The sequence below is a fragment of the Phodopus roborovskii genome, unplaced genomic scaffold, assembly GCF_943737965.1.
Source record: "Phodopus roborovskii unplaced genomic scaffold, PHOROB, whole genome shotgun sequence".
In the NCBI taxonomy this organism is placed as follows: domain Eukaryota; kingdom Metazoa; phylum Chordata; class Mammalia; order Rodentia; family Cricetidae; genus Phodopus; species Phodopus roborovskii.
Genome location: NW_026126588.1, coordinates 17831765 through 17849538, shown reverse-complemented (window position 1 = coordinate 17849538; position 17774 = coordinate 17831765). Strand labels below are relative to the sequence as shown.

General features: G+C 43.6%; 1 protein-coding gene across 1 annotated transcript in view; it reads right to left on the bottom strand.

Annotated features, from left to right (window-relative positions):
• Dst (dystonin) overlaps nt 1-17774 on the bottom strand; it is a 348777-nt gene that overhangs the window by 180319 nt on the left and 150684 nt on the right. Inside the window, exons 6-9 of the mRNA XM_051204361.1 lie at nt 11969-12058; nt 11303-11401; nt 9773-9850; nt 8477-8569 (exon numbers count right to left, since the gene is read on the bottom strand). Coding sequence (XP_051060318.1) covers nt 8477-8569; nt 9773-9850; nt 11303-11401; nt 11969-12058 — 360 coding nt within the window. The remainder of the gene's footprint in view (nt 1-8476; nt 8570-9772; nt 9851-11302; nt 11402-11968; nt 12059-17774) is intronic.

The window sequence follows — 17774 nt, the reverse complement described above, 5'->3', positions numbered from 1 at the left end:
TATAAATAGAGAAGTCAACTGTCTTGTTGGAATCCACTCAACAAGACTGGGATGAAGTGAGATTTGTGAAACTGAAGGAAGAAGAATGTACTGTGGGAAGGACTAAGGGGTGAAGGTAGAGGCCATGCCACAGGGTACGGACACATGGGTGTGCACAGCAGGAGTCCCTTAAGAAGCAGACACAGGGCAACCTGTCCACAAGGACTACCTGCCCTTGGCCTCTTGTGATCTTCACTGCACTCTTCACAGACAATCTTACGAGCACCGGCCCTTGCTCTGATCTCTTCTAACAGTTTTCTTCAGAACTGTGGTCTCTCTATGTCGCCCAGGATAAAGGACAGTGGCTACTACAGACATTGTATGAGTTATGATCCGTTCCGTTTCTGTACTGGCTCACTGAGCCTTACGCTAAGTAGTCCATATTCGTATTTGGGCATGGTGGACTATTTCTTAGACTTCCTGAGGTCAACAGAGCTCCTGTCCCTGCTGAGTACTTAGGGTTATACACTGGCAACCATGCCCAGCCAGAGCATCTCTGACAATGAGATGTAACAGGTATCACACTGTTGTATAAATGAGCTAATCATAAAACTGTATTATTATCTTAGAGCACATTGAGTTGTAGAACTACTATGAGCTTCCTTTCTTCATTCTGTATGACAGTCACCTATTTTGACTATTTCATGTAATTGCTGGGGTGATCCAAAGACATAACATGTCCTAAAGCATTTCCCAGTTTAGAAACATCATCCAAATCTGCTACCCACTCATCTCCTTTCAAAATACCCACTCCTCCCAATCTATGTGTGCGTGCTTATGAGATACACTCATCAGGCATACGTGGAAGAGGACCCCTTTGCCTGGACCGCCTCTCAGCATATTACCGCAAGGTGTAAAGAGAGGCAGGCTGGACATCTGTATGGAGAACGACCAACGTCACAAGACCAAGGGAGCTCAGATCAGGTTAAGAGGGCCCAAAGAATTGTTCCACATTCTTCTTAAAAGCTATCTCTAAAGACCTCAATTGAGGCTAATCCTGCATGCAACAAGAAATAATGCATCAAATGAGACAGATAGGAAGAATAACTTGAGGCAGACAGACAAACAATGGTTGTGTGACTGACTAACAAGCTATTTCTGGGGAGGGGGATGCTAATGAAGAGGTGGGGCCTGTCACCTACAGCTAATTATCCATGAAAAGTGGAGTCCACTGTGACACTGAGTTCTAATCAAGCACATTTAAGCAAACCGAGGACAGGAATCACCAGTAAAGACGAAGGAAGAATGTCCTCAGACAACAGCCAAGTTCCTGTTCCTCTTTCTGTGACATAAAACAAGCTACTCAGATGAACACAGAGCTGCCTCTGTCTACTCGGTAGAAGACACTACCCTTAGACAAACACAGCCATAGCATAATCGCTTAACAAATCAAAGAGGTGGGTTTATGACTTATTTCCACATGCATTTTCCAAGGAAATTTTTTAACAAACATATTTAATATAATAGATCACAAAATACTTGGCATGAGGATAATGACAAAAAAAAAAAAAAATCACTTAAGCAGGTTTTAGTAATTCCCAAAGTCAAAAATCAACAACAAAAACACACAGAGCTTACTTGAAGCCAAACTATGAGGGAAATAAATTAAAGACACTAAATCAAGCTGCATTCATAAGCACAGGGCAGCTGGTTTGCTCTCGTCTACACTGGTCTTTATGTCAGACAACGCCACAACTGGAAGTCTTCTTTATAAATGCAACCACTGCAAAACATGGACAGAGCTTCATGAAGCAGAACACTGGCAAGGTCTGCGGTGCACATAAGCAGGAACTCAGTCACCAAGGTCAACAATGACTGCGCACACTAATCCTGGTAAAAGTACTGCCCCCGTGCAATGGCCTACACCAGCAACACAGTGACTGAAGTCAGGCATCACGGATACAGCTCGTAATCGGATATTTTGGGGTAAAAGATAAAGTTGGGGAAAGTTTAAAGGGGGAAAAAAAATCAAGCCTGCATCAGGAGCAAGAAGATATTTAGGTTATGTACTTCCCAGGGAAATAAATTATACTGATCCAACTACATGTGAAGGACAAGTAACTTGTCCAAAGTTACATATCAATGTTAGGGAAAAAGAGCTCAACTTCCTGGTAGCCTGGGTTACATCCCAGTCCTGGTGACATGTTGCCCCAACAGATTCTGATGTCAAATCAGGGCCATGGAATTTGGGCAAGTTAATCTGTGCCTCCACCCCCAACACACAGAACAACCAAAAGCAATGATGTGAATGTTTTGTACATGAAAATTGATAGAGAACTGGAATTTGGCCTCTTGGACTATGGAACAGAGAGTCAGAATTACAGAGAACTGTACTTACTGTGCCCTATACAGAACAGAGAGTCAGAATTACAGAGAACTGTACTGAGTCCTGCATGGAACAGAGAGTCAGAATTACAGAGAACTGTACTGAGTCCTGTATGTCCTGTCACCACTCATTTCTTTTAAGGAATACTTAATTGATACACAGTAATTGGATGCATTTGGCAACTACAGTATGTATGTGCATAGAAGTGTCAGCGATCCAAAAGGCATATTTGGGCAATCTATTATCTTAAGTATTTAATATTTTCGTGTGTGTTAGAAATACCAAAATCCTCTGTGCTGTCTACTCTGAGGTACTTAGCTGTCCCAACTGTTTTCTAATTTAATCTTTCCCTACCACAGAGCTAAGTTGCTGCAGGGTACTCCAAAAGAAAAACCGAGAGCCATGAATTAGAGAAAGTAAAATCAAGTTTTCTGTTACACCAGGGCTTTCCCAAGTTATGCAACAGTAAACTTTATGTTACTGAAATTGAAGTGAGGATGGGCGGCCCAGCTAGCAGAAAAGATAAAGTTGCAGGGTTCACATACGAAAACTCTTGACTTTCACATAAGCTAATATGGAGGTGGCATTTTAGACACTGGCAAATGACATCACTCCAGTCTGGTGTGAGAAGGGGCAGTATTCCTTTCGTCATTTCACTCACCTCACATCCATCCTTCTCAGGCGTGTCCTTGGAAACAGGGGACACACCAGCATGGTGGGAATGGAGGGAGAGGGACCTCCTTTCCGTAAACTGAAGATGGTGTGTTTCGTGGGGGTGAACTCCCTCAGTCCTGTGATGCTCTTGGACAGTGCCATCGCTTTTTGATAGGTTTTCCACAAACACTCTGTTTCCGAGTGATTTCTCTGTGACACAGAGAATGGAACTTAGGCTGGCCGCCTTTTGGGAAAGGAAAACATCGTCTCTTCTCTGGAATGTTCTCTGTTTTGAGTTGACATCACATAAATGCCTCTCCTTCTCTGTGCAACATGGAGGGCCATCTCTTCCTCCAATCGTCTTGTCCGGGGCACTAACTTGTACTTCTGAGTCGCTGTTCTGAGCAGAGGGCACTGTCACCCGGTAGGAACAGCTGTCCACGGCGCTGGGCAGAGGTTTCTGTCCCCTGTGTCCTGCTGCAACCGTCTTCCCAGGCTGCACACCGCCCTCCGGTGTGGGGCTCGTGGTGGGGTCTCCTGGCACCGGCTCTCCGGATGACACAGCCGGCTGTTCCCTGGCAGGCTGACAGCTACCCTTCTTGCCTTCTCTTTTACTGCCTCGCCCCACAGGAGCAGGGTCACCTACAGCTTTGGGGACCAGTTTTCTTCTGAAATATTTCCTTCCGGGAGAGTAGTTTTCAGGGCTCAAGGGAGTTTTGGCAGGATCAAAATACTGTTCTTCTTTCTCAGCCCGAACACAGCCACAGACATTCCCCATTGGGTCCACAGGCACTCACAGATCCACAGACTCACTCATTTCAAAATCCAGGGCGTCCAGGACCGGCTCTAGCAGGTCCTGCGAGTCCACTCAGACCCGTGATTCCCAGCAGGCTGTGTGGCCATCCTCTTCAGCCTGAAGCCATGTTGCTTATGAGAAAAACCACTTGCAAGAAATGCCGTGGCACCCTGCCAGCTGGTCTCTGTGTCTTATTAAGCGCTGTGGCTTATTCCTGGCCACTGGTCCTCTCAGACAAACAAGACCGCTCACGGTCAAACAGACACCAGTGAGCTTCCGAGGCAAACCCCGAGCTCCACCCCAGAGACCATGACCCGAAGATTTACACAGTGCCTCCTGAAATGCGCACACACTATCACCACCCGCATTAACCTCTGAAGCTGAGCGAACGGAAAGTAAACACAGCCAAGAGACATATTGGTAAAGTGTCCTTCAAGTTCCGTCTCAAAGTGCCTCTCAAACTGAGGCTCGGAAAGCAGCTCCTGTATGGCTCCCCCCACCTTAAAAATCACCAACTAAATTTAGGGCATACACACACACACAAATAGAAAGCCTAAGAGCCTCTATGTGAAGACCAACACAGAAAAACAATAGAGTAAAAACCCGATTCAACTATTGGCTGAAGGGGAGACAAAAATACTGAGGACCAAAAATACCTTAACCATCTCTAGAGCCCGTCTTTTAATACAGTTTGACATATTTTCTAATAAAGAATCTCTAAGTTATCTGCTCATTAGGATTGTCACATGAGCAAACGAATAAATGGAGTGATTTAAGGGCGGAACCCTCGGCCAAAGGAAGAGCCCGCACAGCTGACACATACATTAGGGTGGTTAAACTTTATGCTCTGTAATTACACTCGGGTTACTTATTAAACGGCTTTAGGAGGGTCACGGTGGAAAATGAAGAAATCAGTATGGAGACCGATACTTTGAGCTGTGCATATTTCTAACACTGAGTCATGACACAGAGCAAAGGAAATCAGTGTGACATGAAGGAGACTGGCACATGGGTCAAAGTCATCTGGAGAGTGGATCGCTGCCTTTCCAAAGGCAGCCTTCCACCAGTCAGAAACGGAGCCCGCCGTGTTTTACTGAGGACGGATATCCAACCAAATGGTCACGTTAGCGCTGATGTTGTAGATGCCTGCCTGTAACATCATCTGTTTTGTAAGGGTTTCACAATTATTTCAAGAGAAAATTAAACTATCCAGTGACATAGTCTTGGGCTTGTTTGTTCTTCGGTGTTCGACCTCTTCAGCGGTGATGGGATAGCACTTTACCCAGAAGTGCTGATGCCTGTACTCACAGGTTGGAGAAGCAACCCGTGACTGGCACACTCCCTCCACCCTTCCCGTCTGGCCCTGCCAAACTAAGCAACTGTCCATGGTTAGGTCACATGCACTGTCCCCTTCCAGAAATGGCTCAGCTTTTACATGTGCCTAGGAATGGGTCCCTTTCCCAGGCTTCTTCTCTAACACCCTGCCAGGCCTGGCACAGGCCCCAAACCTTTCTTCATACACGTCGATTTGTATTTCTATTGCCAATGGATGTATCACTCTTGATTACAGTCACCTTATAAGAAATACTTTAACAGCACAACACACCCCATCAGGACCTAGCATATAGAGCTTTAGGACATGATGCTGCCAGGAATATAACTCCTACCTTCCAAATGCCAGATTCAAAAACAGATTCAACTTGTGATGCTCAAAAGCAGTATTTTTTAAAAGCAGGCCAGCGGCTCTTCTGAAAGTCTTGCCTTATTCATGCAACAAGTAGAGGAAATAAAAGGCTGAGCCGCTCTGGGTGAGGGTGACCCCCACTCTCCTCTCTGGCCATGGCCAGAAGGAGTTCGGATCTTCGAACTGCACAGCGCTAAGAAAAGCTTTGTGTCGTTACACTTTACTCAAACAACCTTATTCAAAGCCTCAGTCCTCCTGCCTCTGATCCCTGATGCTGAGACACAAGCAGTAAGTACTGCAATGGCTGGGCTAACGTGTAATTCTTCTTAAATGACCCTTGGCTTTAAATTCCCTCAAATGAAGAGTCTGTATACACATTGCTTCTAATTCCCGTTTACCCACATTCCCGGCTGTCGCTTTCTAGTTCCTGCTACAAGCGGCGGGGGGGGGGGGGGGTGTGTTCCCTCCACAACCCTGGTGGCATTTCAGACTGCTAACTGTCCTTTTCTACTCCTGTTTTCTTCCATGGCTTCATCAATTCATTTTTCTGTTGCTTCACACCTCTCTCTGAATATTCATTATTTTCTGTCTCCTCAGCAAGATCTGCCCCTGCCCCCGTCATCATGGGCCCCTGTCATCATGGGCCGTCCCCCCAGGGGACCCACTCAACAACCGTATCTGCATTGATAAGCCCCTGTACCTCTACTTCTCACATCTGCTCTGCTCAGCAGACTGGGACACAGGTTAGCTCGCTTACCCTTCAAACCCATCCACCGGGTCAACCAGTTTCCCCCACTACCAACCCCAGAGCTCACAATGTTTTCCGACGTCTTAAGGAGTTTAACCCGAGCCCCGTTCTCCATTTCCTAAACCCTGCAGCCCAGTGTCTTTCTTCCGTTTTCCAACTGTCACCTCTTGTACGGACTTTTCATCCCCACCGGGCCTGCATCCCTCCCCTCTGAAACCACTTCACCATCTGCTTTACACAGAATTACAGATTTAAAAATTAATTACATCTTACTTATTGGAGAGGGGTACTCATGCTGGCATACAGCTAGACATCCGGAGACTACTGACCACACTTGGTCTTCTCCTTCCACCACGTGGACTCCAGGAATCAAGGTCAAGCCTTGGGGTTTGTCGACAAGACTGTGCCATCTCCCTAGCCCGTCGGCTTTTATTTATCGAAACATTTTCCCCCTCAAGCTTAGTCAGGCCAAGAATGAAATTCTGCTTCCCTCCTCTGAAGCCTTTGATTGGCCCACAGTGACTTCTAGTGTGGTACCCACCTGTAGACACAGCCTGTTATGTCAGCTTTGTGATGGGGCCTTGCAGTTTCAACCCCCATTTAAAAGTACTGTGTTGCAGAATGTTAGTTGAAGACGTGTTACATCCGTTTATGGCGCGGGATATGTATCTAATGAGGCGAAAATGTGCGGCATTCTGTTACATTCCTCTAACTCTGTGAATCTGGGTTACTGTGCCTGTCTAACAGAGAGCTGAACAGCCAATCACAAGGCAGGAGAAAGGCCAGGCGGGGCTGGCAAGCAGAGAGAATAAATAGGAGCAAAAATCTGAGGAGAGGAAAAAGGGGGCAAGAAAAGGGGGCGAGGGGGACCCAGGGGCCAGCCACCCAGCAGCACCACCAGCCGCGGAGTAAGAAGAGAAGAAGGGGATATAGAATAGAAAAAGGTAGAAGCCCGGAGGCAAAAGGTAGATGGGATAATTTAAGTTAAGAAAAGCTGGCTAGAAACAAGCCAAGTTAAGGCCGGTCATTTATAAGTAATGATAAGATTCTGTATTTATTTGGGAGTTGGGTGGTGCCCCCAAAAGAGAGCAATAATAATAATAAATAATAATCGATAGTAATAATGATCATCCAACTACAGTACTGGCTCTAAAGCACTGAGGTCTAGGAGATAACAAAACTGAGTGACTCTACATGAGAGTTTTGGGTACTTCTACTCGATACAGTTCTGGTAACACGGGCTGGCTTGTGTCTCACATGCAAAGTCTTGCCTTGGTGTAGTGCTGATGCCTCTTAGTACTTTTCAGGGCGGGGGTCGTCTGGTGATGACGACCCTTGGTGCTCTGGAGTCTTGGCTTGCAGTCAGTTATTTACTGGCTTTCCTGACTTCAGCAACAGTCCTGGAGGCAGGCTGGTTAATCCTATGTCCCCACCTGCCCAGCCTTACCAGGCCCTGGGGCTTTCGCCCTAGGATGATTCTCCCCCTCTAGATTTTCCATATGGCTCAGATCCTGCTCCCAGACGAGGTCCTTTACTTCCCAGTATTACTTTAATACATCTTACAATTTCCCCCCAAGATTTGATTAAGAACCCCATTTCCTTTCTGAAGTCGGTAAGCCATTTATTTTCTTCCTTTACGATCTGATTGCACAGTACTCCTGAGGGCCTGACAAAAATTGTGTGAGACTATGACCAGCAAAAGGATTACAGCAAGTTACAAAGGTGTGAGACTGTAAATCCAATTACAGATTTCCCCCCAAAATGTATCACTGTCCTATATCTACATAAGGCTGTATGTGATGCTTGTCTTCAAACCTGGCTTTTTAAGACTACTTGTACTGCCACCTAGTGTCTACTAGAGGGAATTTAACTTATTTCCAATACGGATGAAATGCTCGGAAGTGAGGATTCGAGTCACGGAATCTTTACACAGCTAAAACACGTAATGCCGCCCAAAGAAAAGAAGAAACATGTCAGCATTCAGAAAAAAAAAAAAAGGATCTCTAGCTCAAGATTAGAAGAGAAGGTCTTTAAAGGCAAATATAGACGCTCCTGGAGACCAAGAGACAAGACACTACGCACAGTGTTCTAGAGAGAGTAACTAGAGTACTGTTAGGGAATGAGCCTGACATTTGCTTTCCAGTCAGGGGACATAAAACACCTTCTTGTGAGCCACCTGAAAATCAGCTGCAAGACATAGAAACAGCAATGAAGAAAAGCTGGACTTACCTGAAAGTGCAAAATTATTGTCCATATTAGCCCCAAAGTCAGCTTCGGATTTCCATCTGTTATGTCATCATTTCTAATATTCACTAACTTCACCTGTTTTATGGATGAAGATTTAAAAAAAAAAACTTTATTATAAACTAAGCACAGGTTCTCTTTACCTGTAAAAGAAATGCTAAATCACACAAAGAGTACACAGATCACTAGTGTTTACCCCTCCCTTCTGTGGTCTAGAAAACAGACCAGTCTACACTGGATATTGTGGTGGTCTTCTACGACAAGTACTAGAAGTGTCCACTTGTCAAAATAAGCAACTCAAAACGACGAGGCATGGGTAAACCTTTGTGGATCTTAAAATCAGGTGATGACTTCTTCTGAAATGAGCTGACGTCACCCTTTCACACCAAGCAGAAAATGCTCTGAGCCATAAACAACTTGAACAGCTTGTCCCTCTACTACAGAGGTGTTTTTGTTTTTGTTTTACAAAACGAATTTCTATCATAAGTATTTAAATCTAGAAGCTAAGCAGACATTATAGAATACTGAGATACTCAAAGCCGAAGCTTATCAACTGCTCAACTCTGACATTCAGGGGGATAAATGTAATGGTCTCCAACATTCGCTCCTTATACAAAAGAATTAAATGCCGATGTCATTATGTTGGACATTTTGTTTCCTTATGTAATAGAGAATGGTGAAGCAAGGGAGATACTTTTACAGCCTTCTGCCCCTTGACCCTTCCGTCATGTGAGAATACAGGGGGCCTTTGCCAGGGCCAAGTGTTGTTGTCTTGACCTTCAATGTCCTGCCTTTAGAGAGTCTAGAACCACAAGGAATGGATTCTGTCCTTTATGAATTATATTCTATGATAGCAGCACAAATAAGACCAAGCCAGTTATCTACTCATAACAAATAGAAGCTGGCTACACCACTCGTAAGTACAAACACTGCACACATTGCTTCTAGAAGTAGGGTATCAAGTACAAAAACATTCTAATATATGCAGTGAAAACAGTGGAGTGTTGGTGCACCCTACCAGGAACTGCCATATTCACAGGCATCTGAATATGCCGCTGTACTCAATAAAGCACTCACCATTCTTGCAAGCTTGCACTCAGGACTAACTTCCTCTCCTCAGCAACAGATGTTTGAAAACATCCTTAAACATTTGCCTCAGCGACATGCACGATAATTACTATAGAGCTGACCCAATTAAACCTTTACATTTCCTGACATATCCCTGTGTAGATTTACTCAATCACTTACGTTTATAAGGCTAGAGTCTGGAAAATATCATACCTGGCGTCTTTTCAAATAGTCCAGTGCAATCTGTACATTCTGCAGTCTATGAAAGCGCATCCGACCCTTCTCTCTGGGCTACGGACAGAAAATTGAAGGCGTGAAGATACTACAGTTCACAACACCACTGAACATGTTAATTTAAATATATTATCTGCTCGTCTCAGTATTTTAAAACTATTTTTTAGGTAGGTCCATACATAGTTAAGAGGTTTGTTTTTTTTTTTTTAACTCTTCTTTATCATGTTGGACTGAATTTCAAGTCTGAGGGACTTTTTCTAAATATATTTCAAATACTTTATTACAAAAGCTTTGTTTAAATAAAAGGAAAACCACAGACCACGGAGACCTGTGTTCAATAACAGGGACAATCCTGGTCAACTGGTGCTTAGCTATAAAAATAATCGTAATTCCCCACTTTGCCTTCTTAATAATACACTATCAGCAAGACAGTCTTTCAAATTTATGGGTTTATGAAAATGAGGTAAAAACAGCATGCAATTAGTGTTAAAAAATGAAAACCAAAAACGCCACGGAGAAAGACAAGAGGTTTGTTTAGCTGTGACTGAGGAGAGGAAACAGCAGTTAGCGCTGTGCAGTACTTTTCCTCTGTGATGATTTCGGCTTTGACACAAAGTTGAACTTAATGTCAGGCAGAAAGGACCTGTACTTCTGCATTTCACTGGATGTCATACAATTCTTTTCCCGGTCTCGGGAAAAGTGTCAATCATAGTTATTTTCTTTAATGCACCATTTCCTAAGGAAACTTCCTTAGGAAATGGTGCACATTAGCAAAAGGGAAAAGAGAACAGAGCTGGAAAATGCTTAATGAAAATACAGACTGGGGCTGAAATTTATCACATGAAACAGTCTAAGAGCATCTTCACTTCTGAAATACAAGCCATTGATATCCAAGGGGCCATGATAAAAGACAGCAGACTGGAAAAGGGGAAAATAATTTTGGTTATCAGGGTAGAAATGATGCTGAAAATTCACAAACTGGATACTGTAAAAACACGATTTCCCAGGAAATCGAGGGTGGAGTGTGGGATGCAGACGACCGGAGCAGCTCATCTGTCTCTATGAGGGTAGCCGGCCCATGTCGGCTAAGCTGTCAGTTAGATGGCCCTGTGATTTTACGGGCTATAAGGTTTAAAATCTTCACCCTTACGCATCCCACAGAAGCGCATGATTTGAAGAAACTGATAAAAGTCTCCCTATGCTCTCCTCTAAAAGCTGTTATATTTGGATTATCAATTCCAGGAGGAAATGAATGTGCATAAAAATCAGTATACTAGTTATCAAGATTCTAAGTTTATACACAGTGTAAAAAATAAAAATAGCTAATGTCTAAATAAGTCAGTCATTTGAGCTCTGAAGACACCTTAAAAGAGAAAATACTTCCTCTGTCCACTGTCTCAACACACGTGACCACCCTGCTCTAGGGCTGGAGCCGGTGAGTTACTGGCCTACCACGTTAGTGCTGCACACACCGCCTGCGAGGTTAGTGCGTTACGGGGGGACACCTACCCCCTTGTCCTCATCCTCCACATCCTCATGCTGCTCACACCCGCATGCTGCTGTTGCACTCACCAACCGTAAGGTCTTCAGAAAGTCTCGCTCCCTTGGCTAATGAATATAACAGACAGAAGACAGGACAGCAAGGGTACAGACAGACCGGGAATGAAAAGAAGAGCATGACCGGAAGGCAATGAGGGAGAACAGGTAACCGAGAAAGGGAGTAATGATCACACAGGAGGGAGACGACGCCTGGGTTAGCCCCCTCCTCAGAGAGTGAAGTCTGTTTCCCTGCTACGTGTGAGTCTTTCCGTGTGTGGCTACACTGCATACCTGACTTCTTTTTTTATTTACCTGACTTCTTTTAAAGCAAAAACAAAACGAAAAATCAGGAAAAAACCCGAAGGTAACCAAAAAAAAAAAAAAAAGAAAAGAAAGAAGCACAAAGAAAAACAGTCTGTTAATTATAGAACCTATCACAAAAGCAAAGACGACTCTAGCTCCATGCTGACGTCACATGAAGATGGGTTGCTGGAGCAACCGGACAGACCTCTTTCCTTCTGGCTGTGTTCATAGTGTGAAGAATAAACCCTAGGAAATCTATGCTGCAAGCACCCTGGTCACGTGTGTACAGACGTACAGGCTCAGCAAAATAAATTAGGAAGTCTCTAAACTTACCAAGGTGTCTCCAGAAAGGACCTCCAGAAGGGAGATCAGATTGTGCCCATCCCTCAGGTCTTCGTAGAGATCATTCACGTGTTTCCGAACCTGCACAGAATAAGCAACACCCGTCAGTCCTGGGACTCCCACTCAAGATTACCGCTCCTAACCCAGGCAGGGCTGTTAAAAGAAACATGTTTCACACGGTGTTCACCTACACAGCCATTTTGCATTTTTATTCTCTCATTACTTGAAAACTTAATTTAAATTTAAAACCTAAAAAAAAAAAAAAACTGATTTTCAGAGTAACAATTCATAAAGATGACCAGAACCATTAACTAATTTTTAATACCTCAGACTAAATATTATCATGAACTACTATACAGGATTACAATTTTAAATGTAAGTAATATCCTGATTTTATTTACTTCCTGACACACCAGTGCCACCTTAACAAAGAGTTGTGGGGAATCTTGTTTTGTTTTGGGGTTGTTTTGTTTTTGTTTTTTCTTTGTAGCTTTGGAACCTGTCCTGGCACTTGCTATGTAGACCAGGCTGGCCTTGAACTCACAGACAACTGCCTGCCTCTGCCTCCCTAGTCCTGGAATTAAAGGCGTGCGCCACCAATGCCCAGCTGTGTTTTTACCTCCCATCCATCCATCTTGACACTAACACTGTGGCTCTCAATCTTCCTAATGCTGTGGCCCTTTCAAACAGTTCCTCATGCTCTGTTGACTCCCATCCATAAAAGTATTTTTGTTGCTACCCCAAAACTCTAATTTTTGCTATTGTTATAAATTGTAATATAAATTTATAATACGCACGATATCTGATATGTAACCCCTGTTAAAGGAGCAAACCCACAGGTTGAGAACCATTGATCTAACATGTAACAGATCAAGAGGCACCTTGTAAAACGCATAAATGAAAACTGAGTAACAGTATACAGCATTCTGTGTACTCTTTTTTACAAACTTTGTGTCAGCCTCTATTAAAGTATTTTTTAAAAAATTAAAGCGTAGGTTAGGAGGCCTCTGTGCAAGTCCATTTGACAACGTAAATTTTGTGTTGCAGAATCTGAATAACTCTAGCATGACACTGGCGTTCAGCCTGTAACAGTGCTGTACTCCCAACCTGCCCAGAACCTCTGCTTTCAGGACTGAAGGTGGCAAAGGTTCCAGAATACCCTGCCTGTCTGCTCCACAGGGACAGGGCAGTAATGATTCCCACTACAAGACCTGTGCTACAAGACAGACAAACGCCAAAGCAAGCCAAAAAAAAAAAAAAAAAACCTGGCGTCTCCACAGTCGCCTGACCAGGACCATGCAGAGAGCATAATTACACAATAGCATCGTGTAACTACTGATGCTCAGCCAGTTGCTTCAACTCTTGAAATAAATGAATTTCTGGTGGGGATCTGAATCCTCTGCCCACAGGACAGCGGTACATGAGCATGTCCTGAGGATGGAGATCCCATGAGCTGAAACTAAGACAGTGTGGAGGGTCCTGCTGAAACCTGTCAGTGTCCTGCATTCTGTTTCCTGCCGTACTCCCTCCAGGACAGTTTGAGCCGGGTGTGATTCTGAACACTAATCTCATAGAAAGGTAATTACACAACTCCCCTTGCTAACAGATTGCACCAAACCCTCCTCACCAGAACACTTCTCAGAATTAAAAGTCATTTCTCACCATTATACTTATGCTATAATAATAATAAATTAAAAAACAAGCATGCTTCAAAAGGAAAATAGTGTACTGCACATAAAATCAAATTAGGAAAAGAAACCAATTATGAAGGAAAAGAAGAATTTGAAACCTGCATTGTGATTTTGGTTTTCATTCTGATCCCATGACCTTGAACCAACTGTCAAAGCTATCTGAGCCTCGTTTTGTTTTTTGTTGTTGTTGTTTGTTTTTTTGTTTTTTCTGGCAAAATGAATGTATGGAAAGAAAAGCCTAAAGAACAACAATTCTATTGTCTCAAGACAGACTTGCCATTTTCTTTTTAATTAATGGCTTGCTAATTTAAAAAAAAAATGTGTAAAACAGGAAGTCCCTCTTAAGTCTGGGAGTATAAATTTCTGAAATATTTTAGGGAAGAAAATCAGTGACCTCTGTATCTCTGAAAACAGTGGCTACTACATATTATTTCCTGTCTTTCTTGTCTGGTGCCAAAGAAATACGCTATAAACAATGCTCATTGACTCTGAGACATCAGGATGAAGCTAAGTGGTAGAGCCTGGTACATGTGGATACTGAGTTAGAGCCACGGGAGAAAAACACACACCCACCCCCACACACCCCCCCCACACACACACACACACGCACGCACGCACACACACACCTTTTAAAATGCTCAAAGTCCACACCCTGAGAAAGGGGTGGTAATGGATGAGGTCAGGGATCAAACTCAGGGATCTGATCAGCTGGCCAGTTTGAAATAAGGAGGGGAATTAAACAGTTAAATCTAAACAGAAGGGCTTAACTGCTTTCTTTTGTCCAAAATCTGAGTCATAGACGTTTGGTCTGGAAACTTCACAGACTGCTGTAACTGCCAACATTCTTCTGCTTTCCATTTAAAACTAAACATAGTTTCCCCTTTCTTTGGATAGATTTTCCCAGCGAGGCAAAAATCTGAATAAATAGGAGTCAAGGAAATGATGAGCAACATAAAAGCATTGTGAGGCCTTGGGGCCAGGTTTCACAGCCCCAGTTAAATAACTAAGATGAAGCACTGTGTTGTTTTACCCCATCTTCCCAGAAAATTTCCACTGCTTTTTCTTACTTTTCTGCCTTTCTTTCCTGTTTGTTTTTGTTGTTGTTGCTCTGAGACAGGATCTCACTGTGTAGCTCTGGCTGTCTTGGAACTCACCCTGTAGACCAGGCTGGCCTTGAACTCAGAGACCTGCCTGCCTCTGCCTCCAGAGCACTGGGATTAAAGGTGTGCGCCACCATGCTCAACTGGCTTCCAGTGCTTTCTAAAATGTGTGCACTGCCTGGAATCTATCACATGCCTGCAGGGGGCAGCCTGACCTCTTTCTAAAGAGAATAACCTAAGGAAGGAAAGTAGATAAGAAAACAGTGAATGAGAGAAAATTCAAGAGGCTGGAGGTAACCTACATATATATGCCAGACCTGTGTTACCATTCAGGCATTGGCCAATAACAACATACAAATGGGAAACCAAGACTGGTACCCAAAAGCTCCATGCTGTTAAACATTTACTAAGTTAAAACTCAAATCCAGCTCTGGGGAGAAGGCTATACACCTGCTTATTCAGTATTCAAAATGGTCTTTCCCGGAAGTTTGACATCATTTTAGTTCTTGTTCATAGAATCTCTGACGTGTCAAGACTTTTATGGCTGGGACAAACACTCAAGAGAAGTGGTTAAAGGGCTAATTCTTGGGCTGGGGAGATGGGGGTCTTGAATTCAATTCCCAAAAACCACATGGTGGCGCCCTCTACTGGCATGCAGGCATAAGTGCAGGTAGAATATTGTATACATAATAAATACATCTTTTTTTGCATAGTGGGGAGCTAAGATTTACTGTTACTTTTGGTCACGAGGCTGCAGTCCATCACAGCATGGTGGGTGTGCCACACTGGGAGGAGTACCTACGAAGGTAGGGAGGCCATGGACAGGCTCCGGCCTTTTGAAATGGGCTGCCCACAATCATTAGAGCAGGTCTCCCTTACCCCTTTCATCTCTGAAATCGCCCTGACGGATGCACACAGAAGCGCACTTGACTAATAGCCTAGGTAGATCTCAATCCAATCACCTGATCCTCAAGATCAATCATCACAGCATACATGTGGCTGCAGCTGAGTTCGCTAAGTGCACATTGGACATTCACCACAGGCCTAGACATCCTAAAGACGGAGAGACACATGTAGGAGAGGGCTGCCTCCTGTAGTCTACACTCTGGGATGACACGCAGTGAAGACACTGCAGCTCACATGGACACACTCACATTACAAGGAGCCCCATCCCACTGTGGCTCTAAGAACTCCTCTTAGCAAAGAAGATGGGAGTATGTCAGGTCCTGAAGGAGAAGACGGAGGGACAGGGCAAAGATGTTCAAAACCGTGTAACAGGTACCAAGGAAAGGAGTCGGCTTTCCAGCCTACGAAATGTGAGGTGCAGGTTAAGGCAGGAAGGGTACCAGGAGACGGGACAGCTTCATATACTGTACACTGAGAAGCTCTGAAGGCCATTACGCAAAAGTAGGGAGCCAGGAAAAGCTGGTGCACATACTGAGCTGAGCTGAGGACAGTTAGTGGGAGCAGAATCGCGAAAACTCTCAGCTCTCCTTTATCGGAAGCCTAAAAGCAGGGCACGGTGTTGTAAGACAAACAGCATCTCCTAATTCAACCCTAGAGAAGATCACTGACCACTGAAGCTCTTGCACCTTGCTGTAGATGGTAAGCAGAAGCTGCTCCAGGGACACACTTTAATAACTAGGCTCTGCCACTTCCTCGCTGTTCCTGAGGTGCCACCCCTTGAGACAGGGTGATTTATGTTTGTCTCGTCACTTTACAGATTTTCCCTTCTCTGTTGAATATGCTAGGCAAGCTGCTATCAGAGCCTCCTCACTCCTAGATCCTCCCCCTCCCCCCCCCACACCTATGTGAAACGAGTTAATAGACTTTATTTCCTCTTAATCTTTTGTTACAATGGTTGGTTCCAACTGAGGGTTATTCTTCCCTACACTGCTTCTCATTAGTTTCCTGTAAACTGTGATCTTCAAACCACAAAAGTCAAATCACAAAAGTCAAAGGCCAGATCTGTCAGCCGAGAAAAGGGGCCTAGGGACAAAGCCAACCAGAAAGGACACTGAGTCAGGGAGCCCTGGATACGCTGCATGCATCCCAGAAGCAACGCTCAGCAGATAAAGGGCTCATAGTCTTCTCTTAAAGGACACAAGATTCCCAAACACAATCAGCGGTCTTTTAAAAGGCATAAATGGTAAAAGAAGGCTTGTCCCAAGAACTCTTGGCTGCCTTGTGCTAACCAGTAAAAAGGAGGCGCCAGTCGGTTTTAGTGAAAACTATCGATTAAAATGCTTTGTTTCCTTTTTTAGCTCACACAAATACATGAAAAATGGGCAGACCAGCTCTCCCAGGACAGCTCCTTTAAAATCCTTTCCCCACTCCAAAAAAAAAAAAAAAAAAAAAAAAAAAAAAAATTAAGTATTAATACTGCTATATGAATTACGGATAAGCAACTGATTCTTTTACAATGCACAGAAAGGCTTAAAAATATTCTCAGGAAGTTATCTGAGTTGTTTTGTGAATTACATATTTTAGTATTATTTCTTCAACAATTGTAAAAGAATACCCCCTCCCATTTTCCATTATTACGATTCTGTGTTGGTATATTTAGGTATTACGAGGAAATGCCCCCATGAATGCTGGCAAACATTGGAAACAGCATAGTTACATCATAGCACATTCAGTTAGTCCTTTGAGGGAAAAAGGTTTCTTTTCAGAACTTTCAAGTGCAGTATCAGCTAAACAAACAAGTCTCCTCTCTCACCACAAGGAGCAACTGTGCTAGTTAAAAGCATTGATAGCATTGACCAACACTAAGACCCAGGGAATTTTAGTCATGGTTTCAAGCAATCACATATGTGTCAAGAAAACTCTCAATAGTTTTGTTGTAGCTTTAGAAAACTTAAATAAGATATTTCTTTTTTTTTCTTTTAATCAAGTAATTTTTCTGAGCCAGGATAGGAATTTTTCTGTAATTGTGCAAAGTTTTATTCAACTCTGGTTTTTGTTTGGTTGGGTAGTTTCCCTTTTCCGCTAGCTTTTTCTTTTCAT